This window comes from Mixophyes fleayi, chromosome 3, assembly GCF_038048845.1.
Source record: "Mixophyes fleayi isolate aMixFle1 chromosome 3, aMixFle1.hap1, whole genome shotgun sequence".
Lineage (NCBI taxonomy): Eukaryota > Metazoa > Chordata > Amphibia > Anura > Limnodynastidae > Mixophyes > Mixophyes fleayi.
The window spans coordinates 238,436,883-238,457,222 of NC_134404.1; the positions used below are offsets into that span (position 1 = coordinate 238,436,883).

At 36.9% G+C, this 20,340-nt stretch overlaps 1 protein-coding gene across 2 annotated transcripts in view; it reads left to right on the plus strand.

The window, feature by feature from the left end:
• The window catches only part of ARID4B (AT-rich interaction domain 4B), a 184,491-nt gene extending 164,435 nt beyond the window's left edge, over nt 1–20,056 (plus strand). For both annotated transcript variants that reach the window (XM_075203321.1, XM_075203322.1), the window contains 5 exons: nt 6,764–7,900; nt 8,446–8,550; nt 15,288–15,500; nt 17,041–17,187; nt 18,048–20,056. In XM_075203321.1, coding sequence (XP_075059422.1) covers nt 6,764–7,900; nt 8,446–8,550; nt 15,288–15,500; nt 17,041–17,187; nt 18,048–18,175 — 1,730 coding nt within the window. In that variant the 3' untranslated portion in view covers nt 18,176–20,056. The remainder of the gene's footprint in view (nt 1–6,763; nt 7,901–8,445; nt 8,551–15,287; nt 15,501–17,040; nt 17,188–18,047) is intronic.
• Nucleotides 20,057–20,340: the final 284 nt, after the last annotated feature.

A 20,340-nucleotide genomic window follows, 5' to 3' on the forward strand; every position in this document is an offset into this window, starting at 1 on the left:
ATCTATCTATCTATCGCTATACATATAGATAGATAAAGACAGATAGATACTTTAACCTAAAATACCTTTGCATTAACAATGTATGATTTCAAGGGGTTGATGGTATCTTATATCTTTCTGTCCATCATGGGTCTGGTCAGTAATATATCTTTTTTTACTAAAATAAATGGAATTATTTTTTTTTTCAAGTGGATACATTAACACAAACATTGAAAACATAAGAAAGGTTTAAACATCTGTTAAGATGTCAAATATATGTTTAAATTTATAAATAATATAATTTTACTTAAGAAAGGACAAATTAAAAAAAAAAAAAAAATATATATATATATATATATATATATATATATATAAACTTGCAAGATCCAGTTTCTTTAGTGTTCTTTTATTCACGAACGGCCTTCTTCCTCTTCTGACACCAGGTTGATGGTTTCCTGTTCTGCCTCTTCTTCCAGCAATCTTCTTCTTGCTCCCTCAGGTCATGTTAATTGCACCACGGGGGTGTTCAGTTCCATTGACATCCTCTGCTCTGGTGTTGGGGGAACCAGTCCAGAAAGGTTCCAATTGGGGATAGAGAGTGAAACGTTCCCCTGGCCTCGCCAGCCGCTCAGCTCTTACAAAATTGATTGAAGATGCATTGACATGACCTGCAAATTCACTGTCTGTTGCTGTTGTTGAACATTCATCTGTGCCATGGATTGCTTCATCTGATAATGGAGTGCTGTATTATACTCCAGTGACAGTGCCATTCGCGCTTGAATGGTGTTATTCAAGCACAGAGATGCTGCAATATCGTATTGGATTGTGACCATTCGCTCCAATAAGGAATTTGTGGCATTATGACCGCTTCGTACCTCTTCCACAACAGACGTCAAATGGTCTACCGAATCGCCAATTCTCTGGACTCTGCCTTCCATGTTTCGCCGAGATGTTTTTCTGCCTTCCTTCCATCTGTCTAGCAAAGTTTGTAATGGAATCAAACCAAGTGCTTTCTTCTGGAAGACCATGCACCACTGTGTTGGAAGACTGGTGCCTGTGGAGTATACCTTTGCTTGAGATGGACCTTCACCGTCAGTGGCTGGAACGGAACTTGAAGGTTGGTGAAGGTTTCTTGTAGCAACTCAAATCTTGTTGCAGCCTTCGTGGACTGAACTTGCAGCTGGCGAAAATGACAATGACTCCGTATCATAGTCAATTTCTTCTGTAAAGACAAACATTAATAAAAAAAATAAACTTTTAAACAATGAAATACTGTTTAAAATGATATAATTTACAGTCACATGTATTTATTAGACCATTTCAATAATTCATCCTATATTCACCCGTTTCTGAGACACCAGATGCTACTTCTACCATGGCATCAGGCAACTGATACGTGGTGAGCGGTGTTACAACACGTTCTGGAGGAATGGATTCTAAAACCATCAAAAAAAAAAAAAAATCATATATATATATATATATATATATATATATATATATATATATATATATATATATGTATATAATATGTGTGTGTGTATGTATAGATATAGATATACATGTATAAATAGATATACGTGGGTATATATATATATATATAGATAGATAGATATAGATGTATGTATGTATAGATATATATATCCCCTACTTTTTACAAACAATACCTTCTGGACTTTCACCATACGTGGTTGATGTTCCCTGTTCTGCTGGCATTTTTAAGAGTGTCGGTCTTCTGTAAATAATAATAAATTAGAAGAAGATTATTTACATATCATATATATTATTTCCTGGAAAAATCTCTTATCCTTAACAACATGTATTTTAAATTTTTACCAGTATTTGAAGACGTTCCAACTACTTTCACTGCGGATTGATTTTACAATTGTAATGTCACATCTAATCCATTTTTATTAAAAAAATAATAATAATAAGACTTATTACAATGTTAGTACACTTTAGATATAGCAAAACATCCAAACATAAAAATAAAATTTTTAAACCTAAACAAAATTTTTACTTTCATATCTACCTTTACAGCGATATTATTTTCTGTTAATTTGTATAACTTCAAAAAAACAGTATAGATAAATTAAATGTTATACATTAAAACTACCAAGATTCAAAATATTCAAAGAACCTTCAATGGCACAAATGTGATGAACTTATTTAGCCAATATTGATTAAACTACAAGTAAGAGGTCTATATAAACATACTGCTTGCATAGTTATATCAATAGAAACCATAATCCTACAGATTCTATATTTTTTTATACATATATATACAATGTGTGTGTGTGTCCAGCTCTGTGATCTTTCTACCTGTCGGTTTATTATTGTATTTCTATAGTATTGTAAACCACAACCTAATATATTGGCGCTATAGGAATACATTTTGATGCTGATGATTTATGTATCTTTATTGACACTTGTAGGGCATCCAATACATAAATATTATCTATATATTGAGATTTATATTCGTATTTTGGGAGCGAATATATTTTTCACTATTTTACATATTATTAACAGTTCACATTTTACAGAAATTGGTTTAAAAGATAAAGACGGTTATTATTGTGACCAGGAATCTGTGGCGGTATTGTTGTGTTGAATAACAAATTAGCACGTTTAATAACTGTTGTTTCATACAAACTAAAATGTGCTAATACATTTTAGATGAACTATGTGAAAGGTGGCTGTACCTATTGTTGTGTTGATTATCAGTTTTCTTATGAAAAGCAGTTGTTTTACACGAAACAAAAGTGCGCAAATACATGTTAGGCTATGTATGTCCAGAAGTGTCAGGAACATTGCTTACTTTCATTGCATATAGGCTTTTTTAAAACATTTTACTTGGAAAAACACTAAAGAAAAATATATATGGGAATACTAGGGAATTTGTTAAAAAATTGAATCGTTGGCTGAGTTACATTTGGACCATAAACTATGTTATCTAAGTTGGCAAATCCATAAATGACTATTGTGTATAATGTCATATAATATTGTTGAAAAGTTTTAGGATCATACCTTCTCCTTCTCCACTCCTCTGGCCCTCTGGTCCTCGAGAAGAACCCAAATCTAAAATAAATATAAAACACACATTAGACAAAGACATCAATACCTACTAACTATTATGGAAATGAAAGTCACCCAAAAATTAAAACCTAATTCCACTTGGATTTTCTTTACTGCTAATAACAGTTAAATGTATTTTTTGCATTTTAGTTTTTTAAATTACCTCCAGATTTGGCTTTTCTCTTTCCAGGTACTGCTTCCCTTGCATCTCTTCTGGGGCGAGCTGGTTCTTCTTCTGTTTTGAATGTAAAAACATATTTTTTTAACATAACTAAATAATAGCAACATTTTTTAATGACTTGCTAAATAAAATATACCTTGTTCCAGGAAAGTGGAGGGTTCCAGGGTGTTCACTGTCCCTTCTACTCCTTCCACAAGATCAGCCCTCAGAAACTGACGCATTTTCTCCTCCCAAGCTTTGAATTTGATCCACAGTCACTTGCCACCACCAGTGCCCCTGGCATGTCTTGATACTGTTGCCACCTTTGCTTTGGTGTTGCGCTTACAGTCCCGAAAGCGCTTCTGACACACTTCAACAGTTCTGGTGCGAAATCCGACAGATGACACTTCTGATGTTATCTGGCTCCAAATCTTGGATTTCAGTTTGTGTTAGGATTTCAGTTTGTGGGAGGATTTCAGTTTGTGGGACCCTTGAGTGTTTCATAGTGCTGCAGTACCCGATCGACAAGGACATCATTCTCCTCCTTCGTGAACCGCTTGGACCTTGATGCTGCTGTCTTTTTTCGTCCTCCTTCTCACTGTCATCTTCCTGATGTGCCTGCTGTCTGCTTGTAGATGGTTGAATGCTGCTCACAAATTTGCTGTCTTCTTTGCTCTTCTCGACGATGTTCACGGTTCTCTGACCATTCCTCTCCACTACTAACACTTGATGCCTCTTGGGTGTCCTGTTAAAAGAGAGAATCCCTTTGCTCCCTAGACATGGCTGCTCTTTTCAATTTTACTAATATTAAAAAAATGAGTTAGCTTAAAAATATAATAACCTAAATACACTGATTAATTTATTAATTAATGTGTTATTTTAATATAAAAACCTATCCTATACTACCATGCTAAAATTATTTTGCAGTAGGTCAAGAAATATATTATATTACCTAATCTGAAATATAAAAACAGATACTATACTACAATGGTACAAAATCCTAGCCTAGACTACAATGGTACAATTATTTTGCAGTAGGTTAAGAAATATATTACTTTGACCTATCTGCAATAGAAAATCCTATACTACATTGGTAAAATTAATTGGCACTAGGTTAAAAAATATATTACCTTGGCCTATCTAAAATATAAAAACCTATACTATACTACAATTATTTTGCACTAGGTTATAAGAAATACTTGGCCTATCTGAAATTGAAAATCCTATCCTAATGCTAAAAAATTATTTTGCACAGTTCATAAAAAATACAATAAAAACAACAAATACAGATTTGGTGGGTATGAATGGGGTTGTGTGGCTCCAGCAACAAAACACCAATTTTAGAGGTATACAAATGTATGTATGTATCTATGTGGGGTGTTATGTGTTAGTACAAGTGGGTATGTATGTATGTACTAATGTGTATGAAGTGTATTTTATTAAAATTTAAAGAAAAATGTATGTATTTATTTAAATAGTAGTAAGTAATGTGTAGTGTAATGCTAATCTATGCCAAATCCAATTGCAATGAGGAAAACTCACAAGCCAAATGCTATGCAGTCACAAAACCAGCCCACAGCTATCAGCAAATGACAGTTTGCTGGTGCCAGCGTTAATTTTTATATTCAAGATGGCCGCGTTAAACCCTACCCTCCACTCCGATTAAAAACTCGCTTTCACCAATGGTCAGCGCGCGGGGGCGGGTTTTCAAGATTTCAAATTGAATTGTATGAGTTTTAACATGGCGTTAACTAAAACCGGTCGCTCTAACGGGTAAAATCCCGCGCTGGATTTTTTTTTTTTCAACGCTGCGGGAAAAACAAAAACCCGCGGTCAATTGAATTCCCCCTTAGGGGGGTATTCAATTGTCGCCGGGAACGCTGGAAATCCCGTGGTCTGCGCACTATTACTGTTATTACGGTAATAGTGCGCGGAAAAACCATTACTACAGTAATTTTCTCGCTGGATTTCAGTTCGCAGCTCCCTGAGCCGCGAGCTGAAATCCAGCTAACTACTACCGTAATAACGGTAGTACTTTTTATGCGCTGCGGAAACGGCACAATTGAATATGCCCCTTAGAGTCTCCATAATATTTTCATGGCAGCCCTCCAAAATAATTATGAGCAGTCCCATTTTATAAGTAGTTGGGTCAAAATAACGTTCTAAGTATTTAGGTCAGGACAGAAATACTTAGTAAGTTGTTTGCAAAAATAATACACATAAATCCAAGGGAAAGAATATTTTTTTTATATTTTTTCAATTACATTTCTGTCAAAGAATAATTTACAGCTGATATTAAGAGGAATAAGATCAAACAAAATAAACCAACATGTACAAAAATCATCACACCGTACCCCTTCACGATCACACTGTGCCTTCCTTCATCCTCACACTGTGCCCTCCTTCATCCACTCACTCTGTGCCCTCCTTCATCCTCACACTGTGCCCTCCTTCATCCACTCTCTCTGTGCCCTCCTTCATCCTCACACTCTGTGCCCTCCTTCATCCACACACTCTGTGCCCTCCTTCATCCTCACACTCTGTGCCCTCCTTCATCCACACACTCTGTGCCCTCCTTCATCCTCACACTCTGTGCCCTCCTTCATCCACTCTCTCTGTGCCCTCCTTCATTCTTTTGCCCCTCCATTGCTGTTTCCTATCACCATTTCACCTCCGTTTCTATACTTGGCCTTCTTTCTGTCGTCTTACCAATCCGGTGGCGCCCAGGACTCGGCAACCTCCTCTTTACTGCCGCTTCTCACTGAATATATCGGACATGATGACAACACACCTGACATTCAGTGAGAAGCGAGGAGGATGCTGGGTCCCGGGCGCCACCGGATTGGTAAGTTTTAGGGGCGTTTTTTGTTTGTTTTCTGGCCACGGCACCCCTGTGACAACGTGCCCCTGGTAGCCGCGGCGCACACCTTGGGAACCTCTGCCCTATTAGAAATGCACTCACAATCTCACACATAGCACAGATCCTCTGTTTTGGAAGAATCCACTTTTTTTAATATCTAGTCACAAAGTTCCACTTGTAATACAATTCAAATGTAACTTTATTGCCTCCGTAGGTGATTATCTCATCAACATAGATATTGAAGAGATATAAAAAACAGTGGTATAATAACATCTATATAGAGTTTAATAAATCAAAAAATAAATAACATCAAACTTACATTTAAATTATATATAATAAAATGACATAGCAATAAATAAAAACAGGGTTTAATCTAGCTGAATCTTGAGCATCAGTGGCATGTAATACAGGTTTGCAGGGTCTGTTCTTACCTGTTAGTCACTCCCCTTTAATCATGATATTGCTAGATGGGTTGTAAAACTTCTAGCATGTTTCAACCTGTCATAAGTCTTTTTTAAGGTATCAGGATAAACGTAACTGATTCCGGTAATAGAGAAGTCAAATTTAGTTCACTTCTCTATTGTTTGTAAAGATAATGCCAGGTTTTAAACGTATTGTTTTTTCCATTGTTATTTTTGTTTGCAATTTATACATTATATATTGTGTTATATGTATCATTCCTCTGTTTACAGCTACTGAAAATTCAGCAGATGACAGCGAAACAGATCAAAGTTCCCAGAATATGAATATAGGCAAAAAAGAATTGATTATGAGTCATATTACGAGCGACTTGACTTCAAGAGCCGAAGAGAAGATTATTCCAGAAATTGAGGAAAATTATTTTAGTATAAACAATAAAACAAATGATGCAAAACACTCCGCTATGAAACAAGAGGAGTCTTCAGACGATACAGATTCTGAATTGGAGTCTCCAAGCAGAAAGAAGTTTGTCAAGGATCTTGTAGATAAGGTAGCCAAATCACAAATTAAATGTGGTAAAAGAAAACTCATAGAATGTGGGAAACCTGTAACTTCCAGTGTAAATGATGAAACTACTAAGTGCAAAGAGACAATTGATCAATTTGATGTTGATACCATAACATCCTCTGATGACGAGGAACAGCCCAAGCCAAAAGGTTCTCTAATTAAAAAATGTAATAGTTTGGATGACAAAAAGAAAGCTTTGCGAGCTCCCAGTTTCTATTCAAGTTTACCAGATGTGCCCGATAAAAGAGCGAAGATACTGAATTATTCTGAAGAAAGGCCGAGGGCCAAAGACCACAAAGATGTTTGGTCAAGTATTCAAGGACAGTGGCCTAAAAAGACCTTGAAAGAACTTTTCTCTGATTCTGATACAGAGGGAGCTGCGTCCCCATCTCACATAAATCTAGATGATTGTTCTCCTGATTCAACTGCTCAGCCAATCAATGATGAAACTAGAGATTTGTCAGAATTTCTCAAACCGATAACTGATGCCATTGAAATGAAACCAGTTGATGAAAAAACAGTTGAATTTGGTGATAAAAAAGACTTCCCCAGCAGTGGCAGTAATTCTTTGCTGAATACACCTCCCACAACACCAGAGTCCACTTCATCTTCGAATGAGTATAGAAGAATGCAATCAACACTTGAAAGTTTGGAAAATGTGGAACCAAATCGGGAAGAAGTTGAAAGTATGAAAAGTGAGACAAATAGCACAATTGAAGTGGATAGTGTTACTTGTGAACTACAAGATCTCCAGTTTGAAGGAAATCTTTCACCTACAGGATTTGATGCTAGTATAAGTTCAAGTAGTAGTAATCACCTTGAAACTGAGAGTAAAGAGAAAGGTAAGTTCTTACTAAAGTCAAATTTGTAGTCTATTAATTACCATTATTGTGGGACTGTATACCAAACAATATATAAGTAATTAGCAATGATCACATATTAATATGGAATACAATGGAATTCAGTTCCGCTGATGTCAAACAGATTATGCATTGGTGGGAGTGGGGGTGTATTTGGAGCACATACATGTCTGTCTTCAGAAGAAGAACATTGCATGTCAATCATGTTTCAGGTCAATTGGGTTTTTTTCAACCTTGTAATCAGCACAGTTTGAACTCTATGAACCTGCAATTTTTAACCTAATTAGGTAACTATTTATGAAATTGTTCTTTAACAAAATCACTACTAACTGCCAGAACAACTTACAGCAAATGTAATAATTTCCTCTCCACCCTTTTTTTATTTTTTTACTTTAGGTATAAAAGCAATCTGGCAAGTTTAATGTACAACTTGCTGTGATCTTGCTTGCTAATTTTCCACAGTTTTGTTTGCTTCTTTTAAATGTTGTTAAATTGTTACATTTATTCAACTTCTCTTATTATCATAGGTCAAAAAAGACTTGCCATTGATAAGGGTGACCATTTTGAAAATTGCACAGTGAAAAAAGTAAAGAGAAGCCACAAATCATCTGTGAATCATAAGAGGAAAACTAGTAAGTGTTATATTTTGTTAACTGTACTTTAAATGGAATTGTACATTTTATGATATACAATATGGAAGCAAAAATGATAGGACACTGTATTAGCAGATGGTCCTGTCTATCCCAATACATCATTGGTTGTTTGTATGTACAGTGGGCCTTACAATCAGCATACATGTATGAACAGTATGGATTTATTTCTGCAGAAAGATTGTGGCACAAAGGAATTTTCAAATGGAGTAATATTCCCAATTCATACAAGACAAATTTTAATGAACTATAAGGGTATCCACTGCTAAAGTATTATAGTTTATTGAAAATAATAGCATTTTTGGTCAGCCATGACCAAAATCTTAAGGTGGGAGCCTATTGGGGTTGTTGGTCAATAATTAAATATATATAAATCTTCTGATAACTTGAGGAGATTGCAACCCTAGAAAACCATAAGCGTAATAAACAAAGTATGTTTTGTTCATAAGTTAATGTAAATTATTTTGTTTTTGTAGTTTAATTTTGAATTATGTTAGTTTGTTTCATGTGTTTTAAGGAAATAGTGCAACATGAAAAATGTTTGGATATTGCATAATATCAACAATTGTCAAATAAATATACAAATATATTATATATATATATATATATATATATATATACATATATAAATCATAGTCTAATAACTCTTAGAAACAATATATTTGTTGCAACATATTTTTGCAGCATATACATATGCACATCATTTGCTTATTTCACATTACTTGAAATACCCAATTGCTCCTTGAGTTGCTGAAAGACCAAGCCCAAGACCAAGTTTGCAACTACCTAATGTACATGTGCTTATTTCTCAATATATATGTATATATAGATATTTCTGCTTCATCCACTCTGGGGGACACTGCTACCATGGGGTTGTATGAGGGCGCATGGAGTTGGCACTTGAATAGTTCACAAGTTTGCTGCTGACTCCTCCCCTCTTCAATCCCACAGACCTCAGTTTTGTTTAAGTGCCCAAGGAGTTGGGCTGCGTTTAGTACTGCTTAGCAGTACTTGCTGCTTAGGTTTAGATTTTATTATTTTTATTAGATTATTGGTATGAGTGTAGGTGAGGATGGATGTATTTAACATTTTTTTTTCTCACAGGTTTCAAAATGGAGCAATGCTCCATTTTCCTTTAAAAAAATAGAAGAAGAAGAAGAATATTTATAAAAGAAAGACCGCATAGCTCAGCGTGGTGTTTATTGATCAAGAGCAGTGACAGCGCTAAGCGACTTTCACTGCACTGTCCCGACGGTCCGGCGCTGCCACAGGCAGAGAGTGCCGCACTCCGTCCAAGGACCGGACATTCTGAGAGATACCAAGTCCCCCGCTGAGGCGGAGGGGGAACTTGGATCTCATAGAGCCCTAGGAAGGATTCCGAATGGGCATTGATACAGGAATACAACGCAATGTGGCAGCCTGAGATGATAGAGGCTTCCTATGCGCGTTTGAATCATCAGACAGCGGGGGAGTGAGTGAGAGATTCTCCGGCTGTCAGTGGTATGCTCTGGAGCGGGAGATATTCGCACCTTCTCCTGTCATCGCAGTCGGACTTCTACTGCTGCTGGCTTCTCCTCACAATTCCTCCTTGTTTCGGCTAAGTACCCCATAGGGGATATATATTAAAAAAGAAAACACCAGTGCTGGGAGTGTAAAGGAGGCCTCCCTCCTGCTGATTGGTGCACTCCAAAGGCGGGAAAATTCAGCTAGAGTTTACCTCAGATGGACTCCTGACTGAAATAATGGAGAATCTATCTGCTGCTGGCTTCACTTCATTGACAATTGCACTAAGTACCGCAGTTGTTTATGATATAAGTCAGCAGAGTTTTATATATATATATATATATATATATATATATATATATGTGTGTGTGTTTGTTTATATGTGTATATATACGTGTTTACAAAAGGCATATAGGGTTATAACTAGACTCTATCTGCACTTAGGTGATTTTATACAATATCTTCCACTTTTACATTATTATTACCACAGATATTTATATTACTGTTTTGAGGCTATAAGCCAGAGTCAGAACTAGTAATTATTTTATTGTATTTTTCTCTGTGAAAGTTGCCTAATCTGTACTTCTTTAAAAAAAAAATAAAAAAAAAATAGAAATATAATGTCTGATAAGAACAAGAATTATTGTGCAGAATTTTATAGCTGTTCACAATACCTGTCAAATTATCTGTGGGGTAAAGAGACCAGGGGGCCGTTTGTGCACAGTGTGAAACTGTCCTCAGCAGCTAAGTACCCCACTGGGGAATAACTAGTTAATGAGGCTCCTTGTGGTAATAGAGAAAACACTGTCTATATATATATCTACCTACAGTTTAGAGTTTTATTATAGAAGGATCTAAAGTTAATGCAGACAGTATTTTACATGCGCGTTCAGTCAATGATTATGAGACATAATTTTACTATTAAGAGTTTAATTTCCATACTGTTTTGAGGCATTAGCCGGGGTCAAAACAAACGTGGTTATACTATTATCTCTATGCTGTGATTGTTTATGGCCTGTCTGTTTCTTCTTAAATAATAACATATAAAAACTGAGGAGGAGCATGTTATTTTCCTATAGGACTGCTCCCCCTTCACAAATTGGTCTGTTCCTTGAAGCCAATTCACGGAACTGGACAGTAGACAGTTGAAGAAACTCCTGAGCAGTTTTACTTCACAAGCACTGATCAGCAGTATATACTGTGTGTGACTGACAGGCTGCTCTCTATCTGTGGGTACTACAGGTATCACTGCTACTGATCAGCAGTATATACTATGTGTGACTGACAGGCTGCTCTCTATCAGCAGTATATACTGTGTGTGACTGACAGGCTACTCTCTGTCAGCAGTATATACTGTGTGTGACTCACAGGCTGCTCTCTGTCTGTGGGTACTACAGGTATCACTGCCACTGATCAGCAGTATTCTGTGTGTAACTGACAAGGCTGCTCTCTATCAGCAGCAGACTGTGTCTGTCTGACAGGGTGCTTTCTATCTGCGGGTACTCTGCCCTAGACATGGTTCTGGAGGGATGAGTACCCTACATCAGTTTTGCCATACACACATCTGTAAAAATATATTTCTGTAGAATATTTACTAATTCCTTCACATAGTTATCAACTTATTGTTGAGATTCTTCTATTGTGAGGATTATTCTGTTATATATATTGACACAGGATTGTGTTGGGTAGTATGATTAGCCAAGCAACTGGAGGTAAAGGTAATTTACTGCCGGTAAATGCCCCTAAATCACAAACTAAGTTCAGCCCGCCGATAGAGGTAGACTCCTTGCAATTCGTGGACCGTTGCAAACAAGTAGAGATGCTTACTCTAGAAGATGTCCGAATCCCAAGATCTTAAAATAAAATGAAAAAAAATAAAATAAAATATTAATCCGCATGATGGGACCTTACTCTCCTCGCGACTGTGGAGGTAGGGGGTCACCTACAATTATTCAAATATCAGTGGGGGCGTACACCTAAGATATTTGGAACTTGGGGATCATGTCCAGACTGTCAGAAACAACGGGGGCTTTATTCAAACCCGTTCTTGGTGCCCAAACAGGATGGTTCATTTCGATCATTTCTAAACCTAAAGGGGCTAAACCAACATCTATGAGTAGACAAGTTTTGGATGGGATCAGTCTTTTGTTTTTACAGTAGGAAGCTCCCATTATCAATTCAGGGCTTTCCCCTTTGGCTTTCCACAGCCCAGAGAGTTTGCACAAAGATTATGGCGGTAATGGCAGAACGTTTACGTGCCTTGCGAGAAAACATTATTCCGCATTTGGACTATTTTCTCCTCAAAGACTTATCCGGTCCTTTTTCTCTATTAGTATCTGACCCTGTCTATTCGAATTCTGGAGCAACACGGTTGGATAATCAATTATTCCAGATCCCTGTTGATGCCCTCACAGAAGATAAAGTTTCTAAGATTAATAATGGACACCACTTTTCAGAAGTTCTTTTTCCAGAACCTTCTCTACAGATCCCTACAACTCTCTGTACGGTTAATCCTGAGTCACCCTGGTCTTTCCATGCGCTTGGGCATGGGGATTCTAAGGTTGATGGTATCTATGTTCGAAACCCTCCCATACGGTTGTTTCCACTCTCGCACGTTCCAGTGGAATCTACTAAGACATTGGTCGTTTCCCCCTTTTTCATCTGGTGACCCAATGAATCAGACTCTCCAGGGAGACTTGTCAACCTCTGAAATGGTGGCTAGTTCAAGAGCTTCTGATGATGGGCCGATCTTTTGTCTATGGTCTTGGATTCTGAAGACCACAGATGCTAGTCTGAAGGGCTGGGGAACTGTTGTTCTCCAGCTTCATCTCCAGGGTCTTTGGAAACACAGGGAGGAGTTTCGGCCCTCAGTCACTCCTTCAAGGAAAACCAGTCCACCTCCAATCCTTCAATGTCACTGCAGTGGTATATGTAAATTGCCAAGGAGGAACAAGAAGTGTAGAAGCAATGCAGGTAGCGGAACAGGTCTTCTTGTGGGTGGAGAAATTCGTTCCAGTGATTTCGGCAGTGTTTATTCCCAGAGTGAACAATTAGAAGCGGATTATCTCAGCAGGCAATCCTTCTAATCCTTCCGGCAGAATGGGAACTGCATCCTCAGGTGTTTTCAGAAGTTAGTTGGGAAATGGGCCTGGCAGATCTGGATCTTATGGCATCCAGACACAATCACTAGGTTCCAACATTCTGCGCAAGAACCAGAGTTTTTCTGGCTGTGGAGGTAATGTCCATGAGGTTGGACTCCTGTTTAGGATATCACTTTCCACCAAATTCCGATGATTCCTCGGGTCCTAAGAGGAGTATTATTGGAAAGTTTTCCGATCATTCTGGTGGCACGGAATTGGCTCGGTTGACTCTGAGTTGCCTACATTTTGCTTCTAGTGGAAGGGTCAGACTGGGCTTTTCCTCTCAGGCTGGGCTTTTCCTCTCGGCCCAATCTTTTCAGTCAAGAACCATTTACACCATCTGCACTTGCCTCGGCTGGCTTTAATTGCGTGGCTGTTGAAGCCAACCTTGAACGGTCGAGGAAGTTCTCTTCCAGGGTAGTGGAGACCCTCATAAAGGCTCAGAAGCTGGTATCAGATCTATCACAAGGTGTGGAGGATCTATGTACTGTAGGGAAGAAGTGTCATAACCCTACCTTTTTCAGATTACCTGTTTTCTGGTCTTTCTTCAGGATGGGTTAGAGATGGGACTAAGACTGAGTTCTTTGAAGGTTCAGGTCTCTGCGCTTTCTATTTTCTTTCGGCACTACTTGGCTTTCCACTCTGATATTTGTACTTTCCTTCAAGGGGTTATTCATGTTCAGCCTCCCAACGTTCCTCCGTTGGCCCTGTGGGATTTGAACTTCGTTGAGGTTCTTCAGCGGCCTCCATTCGAACCCCTGGAGTCGACTGATCTGCGTTTCTTGATGTGGAAGGTGCTGTTTCTGCTGGCCATTGCATCTACTCAACGTGTGTCGGAGCTTGGAGCCCTGTCCCGTAGGGGTCTTTATCTGGTGTTCCATGAGAATAGGATGGTTCATAGGACTGTACCTACTGTCTTGCCTAGGGTGGTTCCTGGTTTTTATTTAAATCATGAGATAGTCCTTTAGAGAAAGGATTGCTTCTGGGCCTTCTTCCTTTGTTAGTCTGGACGTGGTCCGGGCTTTACAGGTTTATGTGGACAGGACTTCTGCTGGTTGCAGGACTGACTCTTTTTGTTCTTTACGAATTTCATAGGAGAGGTTAGCCGTCCACCAAGCAGACCATTGCTCGTCGGATCAGATCTATGATTAAGCTTGCTTATGTGTGTAGAAATCTACCTGTGCCTCAGGTTCTTACAGTGTACTCTACCTGTGCGGTGGGGTCTTCCTGGGCTGCTTGCCATGGAGCATCTGCAGAGCAGCTGGGTAGGGTGGCAACCTGGTCCTCAATTCATATCTTTATGCGATTTTGCCAATTCAACATTTTTACGTCTGCTAAGTGCGGGCAAGTAGACCAGAGAATTCCCTCCCTTGGGGGCTGTTTTAGAAGGTCCCCATGGTAGCAGTGTCCCCCAGAGTGGATGAAGGAGAAAAGAAGATTTTTGTACTTACGTTAAATCTCTCCGATTCCATCTGGGGGACACTGCGTTCCCTCCCTTTTGCTGTACTACACTTAGTTGTATTGTTGAGCCCTTTTCTTGGGACTTTAGTGTTACTGAGGTCTGTGGGATTGCAGAGGGGAGGAGTCAGCAGCAAACTTAGTTGTTAACTATTTAAGTGCCAACTCCTCATACAACCCCATGGTATCAGTGTCCCCTAGATGGAATCGGAGAAAGAGATTTAACGAAATGACAAAAAAACTAATTATATTAGATATATATATAGATATATATACATGTGTATGTATATATGTATGTATATATATATATATATATATATATATAAAAATATATATATATATATATGTGTGTATGTATGTATGTGTGTATATATATATATATATATATATATATATATATATATATATATAAAAAATATTGAGTGGTTTGTGAAACACGCATAGAATTTATTTTAAGAAACCTTTTATAACCTGGCTTTGTAATGTGTCTGCATGAATAAAATATTTTAGCTTTACTTAATGGAGTTCTTCATATTTAATGTTACTGTAATATGCATATGAATACTAAATTTTGGTATTGAGCATAACTGCATTTGTTTCCTTCCTCTCTACCTTTAGCTAACACCAGTGATAGCGAGGAGCTTTCTGGTGGTGAAAGCCTTTCAAAGCTTCACTCTTCAAAGTCATTTTCTGGAGTAACGTCAAAACATGCCAAAATGTCGTCAGGAATGTCTTCTCCAGGAAAATATGTGAAAAGCAAAGAGAGAGAATCATTTCAGAAGGAATATAATGATTGCTTACCTAAAGTGTACAAGTGGAGTTTTCAAATATGTAGGTTTTTCCTCCCAAGTTTCATTAAATTATTTATGTTAATTTTATCTTAATTTGGTTAGTTTAGTGTATTAAAATGTTATTGAGGTACTATATAGGTCCTCAGCCATTTTATTCATTTTTATTCATATTTATTTAGCCAAATTATCCTAAAGGAACATTTCAGTCTGCTTACTATTTTCCCATTTCCCCAGTCCCCTCAGAATAAATAGTTACCTATACCTGTAGTATACAGTGTCTGGAGAATATTGAAGCAGAGCTTGTGGAGCGTTTCGGGATACTGCTGATAGAACAAGGAGCTACCAAAAGGAGAAGGGTTTTGCTGAAAAATAGTAAGGAGACTGAAATTCTCCTTTTGTCATTGTGTACCTCATAAATGTCTGCACCTACAGGGGAGAGCTGGCAAATTTAAGCCTGGGGGGCAAGACTTGACTCAGCAACCTATTAGGAATATTTTAAAGAGGAAAAAAATGCAGGTGACCCAGCCCAAGGTAGCCCACTATGGGACCGGCCCGGGGAGCATTTGCCGCCCAGCCTGCCCTTGTGCACCTAATTGCTTCCGTCCCTTCCCTTCTATAGTACTACTATAAAGTTCTTCACAGATACGCTTATTTAATGGATTGTCTGTGTCAGATTTGTTACATAATTGTATGCAGCTTGTGCTGTAACTTTTCGTGCTTGGTTCTATATGTTGATTTTTTTGTTTTTAAATGATAACTGGGAAACACATTAGTTTTTGCCCTGGGTCACATGTAGTTCAGTCAGCCCTGCACAACATTATTACAGTAGTATATTAATAATGCATACATCTCAATAAGCTCAATTTATGGAATACTGTAAATGCCAGGCTTGTTATCTAATGGCATTTAATAGGATATATTACATTACTACTACTTATTTTTTTAATCATTTGAGAGGATTAAGTGTTTTACAGATCCATAACCATTTGAATAATTCTCCATTGCGAAGATTCTGTACAGTGGCAATTGTTTCATTCCTAAATATTTTATTTTAAAATTTGTAGAAACATGTATATTTTGCACAGACAAAGTAAAAGAACAGAAATACAGTATCAGGCTTTCAAGTTAATTCAAGGATCATGTAGGTTGTAGTAGTTCTGCTATCTGGGGACTAATAGTTCCAAATAGGTCCCTCTTTAATGAAAGCAGCAATGAACAATTAAGTTATTATTATGTTAACCCATTGAACTGATAAGGAAAACATTGATCGTCAGTAAAACTGCCTACTTGTTTGTGGTTTATGCTGTAGTATTTATTTTAACCTAGAATACCTGTTTTGTTCTGTATATGAACTTGTTTTACCGTTTCTACTTAGGGGCAGATTCAGTTCCCCGCAATTTTCTTACCGTTAGTAAGGTAATTTTAATGCAGATTTTTGTTCACGGCTCACAGCTGCAAAAATCAGTGTTGAAATTACCGTAGTAATGGTAATAATGTGCGCAGAAACTGAATCTGCCCCTTAAAGTCTTATTCAGACTGTATGTGTTAAGGTTTATAAATCTTTCTGACTACATTTGCAGCGGACCTTGAAAATATGACAAGTGTAGAACGCATTGCATTTCTTCAGGACAAACTTCAAGAACTTCGGAAACACTACCTTTCATTAAAATCCGAGGTAGCTTCCATTGATAGAAGAAAAAAACATTTTAAGAAGAAGGAAAGGGAAGGTATGCTTACCTTTTTATTATCTATACCATGTTCATTTTATACTACCTTTTTTTACTTACTAGTTATTCCTAAATATTCCAAACCACTTCAGCTTCTTTTTAATCCAATATACCCTAGAAACAGTTTAAGACCTTAGATAATGAGATAACTATCGGTTGAGAAATCAGTTGGGATAACTAGAGCTAAATCAATATGCTGATTTCTTCAGATAACTAATACCATACCAGTACGGTTATTGTTTTCTAACTGCAGATAACAATACTACTGACATTTGCAAGCTCAGATTTATTTCAAAATGAGTAAAGTGCTGCTGTTGCTGGTGACAGCATTTATAAAGTATGGTAAAATTAGAATGAAAACAAATTCTAATTTATCTGTAGGGATTATTCTTATTTTACTGAAAAAGAACAGCAATGGAAACATATATTTTGTCACAATAAATTAATTTGGTGTAATATCTTCTTAACTAAAATTTTGTTAGCGCTCAGACAAATTCATATAAATGCATATGCTACATAGTGCATACTTTGCGTCATTAGATAATTAACTAAAAAATACTAGTGTTAGTGCTGCCCTCTATTCTAGTACCTTTCCCAACTGGAAGCTGTTATGACAGGTCTCAAATTAAAACATTCTGCTGTCATGAAGAGAGGTGAAAGTGTGTTACTGGCATACTCTGAAAATTCAGTATCTTGAGTTCAACAGTATTTTCCTGCTTTATGCACACAGTTGAAATCAATGAACTGTTTTCTGAATTAAGTTAGGGGAACATCTCCAGGTTTTATTATATATTTTTTTTTACTGTTTTTTTGTTTCTTTTTCCTTGACTGCCTTTACTCAAATTTGGTATCATTCACAGATGCAGTTCTCTCCACTCTGTCTTCATCTCCATCCTCAAGTTCCATCACTGCAGCTGTTATGTTGACATTAGCAGAGCCATCACTATCAACCTCAACACAAAATGCAATGGTCGTTGAGTGCAGGTGACAGAGGGACAATGCACGTTGCACTAACTGTTGCGGCCATGGACTTATTTTTTATACTGCACAGCAACGAAAGAAAAGACAGGCACTATTTTCTATTGCATTGTTGATGTGTTGTCCATGCACTTAAGTGCACTTTTTATGAAGTAGAAGTAAACTGCTTTTCTTCAAGCAATAATTGTTTCCAACTAGTCTGGGGGTTTTGTTTTTGTTCCTGATGCCTTCCACTTTGGGAGCAGGAGGCTATTACTGTATGTCATATGAAGGTTATGCAGTAAATATATTAAGGGTCTTTTACAATGTCAGTTGCAAGCAAACTGTTAAACAATTGCCGTGATATTGCACAGATGATGCCATTGCGTTTGTTGCATGCAAAATGGCATCTGTTGCACTGAACACAACAGCCGCTGTACTCGCATATGGAACTAGAATGTCTGATGGGTGCTACTATTTATTACAAGGGTAATGTTTGTGCTCCAAGTGTAAAAGGTTGTTACAAAGTATGTTCCTTTCCATTGAGCATAGCACAAACTGGGTCATTTGTACAGCCTAATCTTAGGTGCAGTTAGTTATAAGCATTTTCCTATTGGATGCAAAGTGTAATTCACACTGCACTGCACTACAGAAATACAACAATAGTGTAATTTCATGCATTCATACATCTTTATTCTACTCCTTATTCTTTAATTATAGAATTATGTAAAACTGACCAGTTTAATAGTCACACTAAATGATGGGTGTGTGGCAGCTGTGAACTATAGAGGGTAGTGCTCCAGTTTGCTGAATGAGTAGAAGGCTGTGGTTATACACAGAAGCCAGCTGTATGACCATACAAATATTTAATGTGCATCATAGGCAAACACTTTTCTGCAAACATACATTTATAAGAGTGCTGCACTTAGTAAATGACCCTTATTGTGTTGTGTTTTCTTGGGTTTTCATATTTGCAGATGTCATGTGCTTGACTTTGCATACATTTGCATAAAGCACAGATTGATTGGTTTTAAAAGTAGTAATACAATTTGTGCCCTACTCTGGACACCTTTGACAAAATTTAACTCATGTTTACATATTGTATGAGCTGAAGCAGTTTCTTAGTTTGGGTTTTAAATTTATGTTCCTATATTTGGCTTTCATACCGTGTCGAACAAGAATTCATATTCAGTATATAAACATGATAGCTTTTGTGAGAAAAATGTGTTGGATTACAGAACTGTACAGAGGTTTATACCATAGTAGTAGAGTACCATGCTGTACACATTACAATATTTTTTTTAATGTCTTTGATTTTGAAACAAAACAAAAAAAACCTCTTAATTAACTTTTTATAGTTTCTGTTTTTACACAAACAAAAATCAGTAAAAATTATTTGTGGAGGAAAATGCCTGCGTAAAAATGCTGAATCTTTTCGAATAAATATTTGATATATGTTAAGATTGCTACCCCCAATGTAATTTGTGACTTTGACAGGCATTTGTGTAGTACATTGCTTGGAATTATAATTAAAGCTATTAAATTAATTGCAGTGTTAATACAGAATAAGCAGTAGATTGTTTTATGATTTTATTTCTGACTATAACAATGCCTCTGCAAATTAAGTCGGGATGTTATTTTTTTTTTCACATGTTAACAAAATGTGTTTGTTTTTGTAGATATGTTAGTGTTTGACGTTACATTTATTTTAATTTTTTGTTAAATAAGACATATTTCATTTTCAAAAACCATTTTGTTTGGACCATATGTGTTTTTGGAGACTTGGAATATTGCCATTTAGCTTATAACACGGCATACAATATTTATTGAGTCCTATAGGTGGTGAACAATGTATTATATTGTAAAAAATTGTAAGAATAAGCCTACGAAATAAAATGCCATAGTTTGTGAATCTTTTTTAGTTTACTTTCTTAAATATTTCTAAAATACCTGTTTATTAAAATATGAGATGAGAAGAAAATGATGTTCTATATGGGGCACTCAGTGATTTGAAATATGATACTAAATAAAACCTAATCCTTTATACTTTTAAAAACATTCTCTTTTGTCCAGTTTGTAAGCTTGAAGCGAAATATTAAAAACATACAGGGACATATTCAATTGTTGATGTTTTCCGCTGCTCCCTGAGCCGCAAGCTGAAATCCACCGTGAAATGTACCGTAATGACGGTAATAG